The 3,043-nt window shown below is 59.5% G+C and overlaps 1 protein-coding gene across 1 annotated transcript in view; it reads left to right on the top strand.

The window, feature by feature from the left end:
- The first annotated feature begins 1,652 nt into the window (after positions 1-1,652).
- LOC100548773 (histone-binding protein RBBP4) overlaps positions 1,653-3,043 on the top strand; it is a 5,713-nt gene continuing 4,322 nt past the window's right edge. Inside the window, exon 1 of the mRNA XM_031556778.1 lies at positions 1,653-1,724. Coding sequence (XP_031412638.1) covers positions 1,653-1,724 — 72 coding nt within the window. The remainder of the gene's footprint in view (positions 1,725-3,043) is intronic.

Genomic DNA, 3,043 nt, shown 5'->3' on the forward strand with positions numbered 1-3,043 from the left:
CCCCCCACAAAGTGCCTCTCTTTGCACCGAGGCTTTTGACTCACCAGGAGAGGAATGCTGTCCATTCGGACAAGTTGTGCAGATAAATATACATCTCTATCTGCATCTGCCAAGCGGGGGGACCTGCGGGTCAGGCGTGCAGCAAACCCTGCTGCTCAGGGTGCTCAGGAGGCGCGGGGCTGCGCTCAGCTGTTCCCGGTAAGAGGATCGCCCCGGCTGTTTTGTGGACATAACCAGGCAACGGGCGGCTCGGGTGTCGGACAGGCACGGCTCTATCTGTGCACGAGCTGCCCTGGACTTTGCTCCAGCAAACAGGGAGAAGGGAAGGCAGGAGAGTATCTGCAGGGAAATGTTCCAGCTGCTGGAACACGGTGAGACGTAGTGCCCGCTGCGGTGTCCTGGTGCCGGCCAGAGGGCACCTGCTCTGCTCCTGCCTCAGTTTCCCCAGCTGAGAGCTGAGGTGCTGCCACCATCGGGACGCTGCAGTGGTAGCCAGCATGGGACGAGGTCTGTGGCCACGTTGCAGTGCTGCGACTGACCCTATTCCCACTGCTGAAATGCTGCAGCTGCCTCAGACCTCAGAAATCCCAGATAAGGATGCTCAGGGTCTGCGCAAGGTCACTGGCGGGACAGAGGAGGAGGAGGAGGAGGGCAGCGTGGGCACAGACCCAGCTGGGACTGGGGCAGAGATGAAAGCTGCAGCCCGTAGGCGCCGTCCTCGCTGCTCTGCAAGGACCTTGGCAGCTCCATGGCAGCGGGGTCAGACCCTGCCCTGGGCTGCAGGCGCCAGCAGCTCCTGCTTATCTGGTGCCAGGACCGATCTGCCCGCGGTGAGGCACCAGGAAAGCACCGGTACCAGCACAGCTGCTGTAGAATGGATGCCTGCCCAGCTGGGGACGTTGGGTCTGTCCCTTGTGGGGGCACAAAGCTGCAGCCCCCAACACTGCCAGCTCTGAACCTCACTGCTGCTGTGTTACCTCTTGGCACAACCCGGATATCGGCTTCAAACATCCACATCAAGGCTGCTCGGCCTGGAGGCACCACTGCTGGGATAGGATTGTCCCCTCTGCCCCAGCAATGCCCACTGTGGTGTGTGCACATGTGTGTGTGTGTGTGCATGTGTGTGTGTGTGCATGTGTACATTTGTGTGTGCACATGTACATCTGTGTGTGCGTGTGTACCTGTGTGTGTGTGCACATGTACATCTGTGTGTGCATATGTACCTGTATGTGTGTGCACATGTACGTGTGTGTGCATGCATACATGTGTGTGTGTGCACATGTGTGTGCATGTGTACATGTGTGTGTACATGTGTGTGTGCATGCGTACATGTGTGTGTGCACATGTGTGTGCATGTGTACATGTGTGTGTGTACATGTATGTGTGCATGCGTACATGTGTGTGTGCACATGTGTGTGCACAACATCTGTGGCCCAGTGATTGCTAACAAGGGCACTGCTGCAGACAAGGCCGATGCTGGGCTTTTCCATGCCCTGGGTTGAGCACCAGGAGGAGCAGCAGCAGCTCCCGACCCGTGGTGAGGGCTCAGGAGTGCATTGAGGCGGGGGCGGCACTGCAGGAGCGCGGTGAGGCCGGTGGCTGTGCCAGGACCTTTTCCCCAGCGCCCACAGGCACTGCAGGATCAGTGAGTCATGAGGCTGCGCCTGTGGAGCCAGCAGGTGCCTGACTCTGGGCACGGATCTGTCCCACCACCTCCAGCTCACGTGAGCAGCAAAACGGCTGAGAGAACCGACCCCGCTGGCGGCTGCCGAGGGGCTGCAGCACACAGCGCTGTGGCCGGTGGGCACAGGCCATTCCATCCCATCTCACTGCCCCGGAGCTGAGCTCCAGCCCAACGTCCTTCTGTCTGTCCTGGCCACATGAGCGGAGGATACACGGCCCAGCTGGGGTGTTCCTGCCTGCATTCCCCCTCCCCAGGAACAGGATCAGGCACTGGGGGGCTGCAGATGACCTGCCCCATCCCCAGCCACTCTGCTCCCCTCTGCTCAGAGCTCTCCCTGGAGCGTGACTGATCCTCACTGTCTTATTTGGACAGTGCTTTGTAACTGTGTACAAAAATATTTTTAAAACTGGTTCTGCCGATATCCAAGGAGAGGAGAGATGTGAGAAACAGGATCTTTTTGGGAGGCTCGTGACTCAGAACTTGGAGCTGGTTGCAGAAAGTCAACACAAACGCCCTGATCGGGGATTAGCTTTGCCCCAGAGGAGCGCACGCTGCTGGGGGTCACCAAAAACCCAAAGGCAGCCCAGCTGGAGGGAGTTGTCCCAGAACTGGGTGCAGGTGCCAGGAAATGGCTGCCCAAACACTCGAGCATTCACCGGGTTGGGTCAGGGGTCAGAGCGGTGGCGGGGGGAAATGAGAAGCAGACAGGAGAGCTCCGCCAGCCCCTGTGCTCCTGCAGGGGCCAGCAGGGCTCAGTGCCACGTCGTGTTAATGCTGAGCACATTGGGATCTGTCGGACTGCACAGCACAGCACCCACCCCTGGGTCCCACCGCCCGCATGGGACAGCAGCGTGCTGGGAAGCCTGCAGGACGGACAGGCTCGTTGTTTTGTAAATTCTTCTAGTCATTTCCAGACATTGGCAAACTCCCCCGGGCACGCAGCCAGGCGGTGTGTGAGCCTCCGGGAAGAGGATGTGTTTTAAAAGCAATGTTGCAGCTTTTCCCATTAAGCAGAGCATCCTCACGGGGACATCAGCCCAGCGGTGCCATGAGCGTGCAGAAACCTCCTGCTTTCCTGCAGGGATGGCAGCACCGAGCCGGGGCTCTGGGGCACCCCACCGCCCTCCAGCAGCGCGACCTGCTGGCTGTGCTCACGTGTAAGTGGAGAGATTGTTTATTAGATCCACCGACGGCGCTGGGGAGACCCTTAGGTCCCCTGATGGTCCTGGGGAGACCCTTAAACGCACCGATGGTCCCAAGGAGACCCCCTGTCGCTCTCAGTTTATCCATCCGTGAAAGCAAGAGCCTCACATCTCCCGGCGGTGGCTCTCGGGGAGACGTTCGGACGCTCTGGGAGAC

Source organism: Meleagris gallopavo, chromosome 25, assembly GCF_000146605.3.
Source record: "Meleagris gallopavo isolate NT-WF06-2002-E0010 breed Aviagen turkey brand Nicholas breeding stock chromosome 25, Turkey_5.1, whole genome shotgun sequence".
Lineage (NCBI taxonomy): Eukaryota > Metazoa > Chordata > Aves > Galliformes > Phasianidae > Meleagris > Meleagris gallopavo.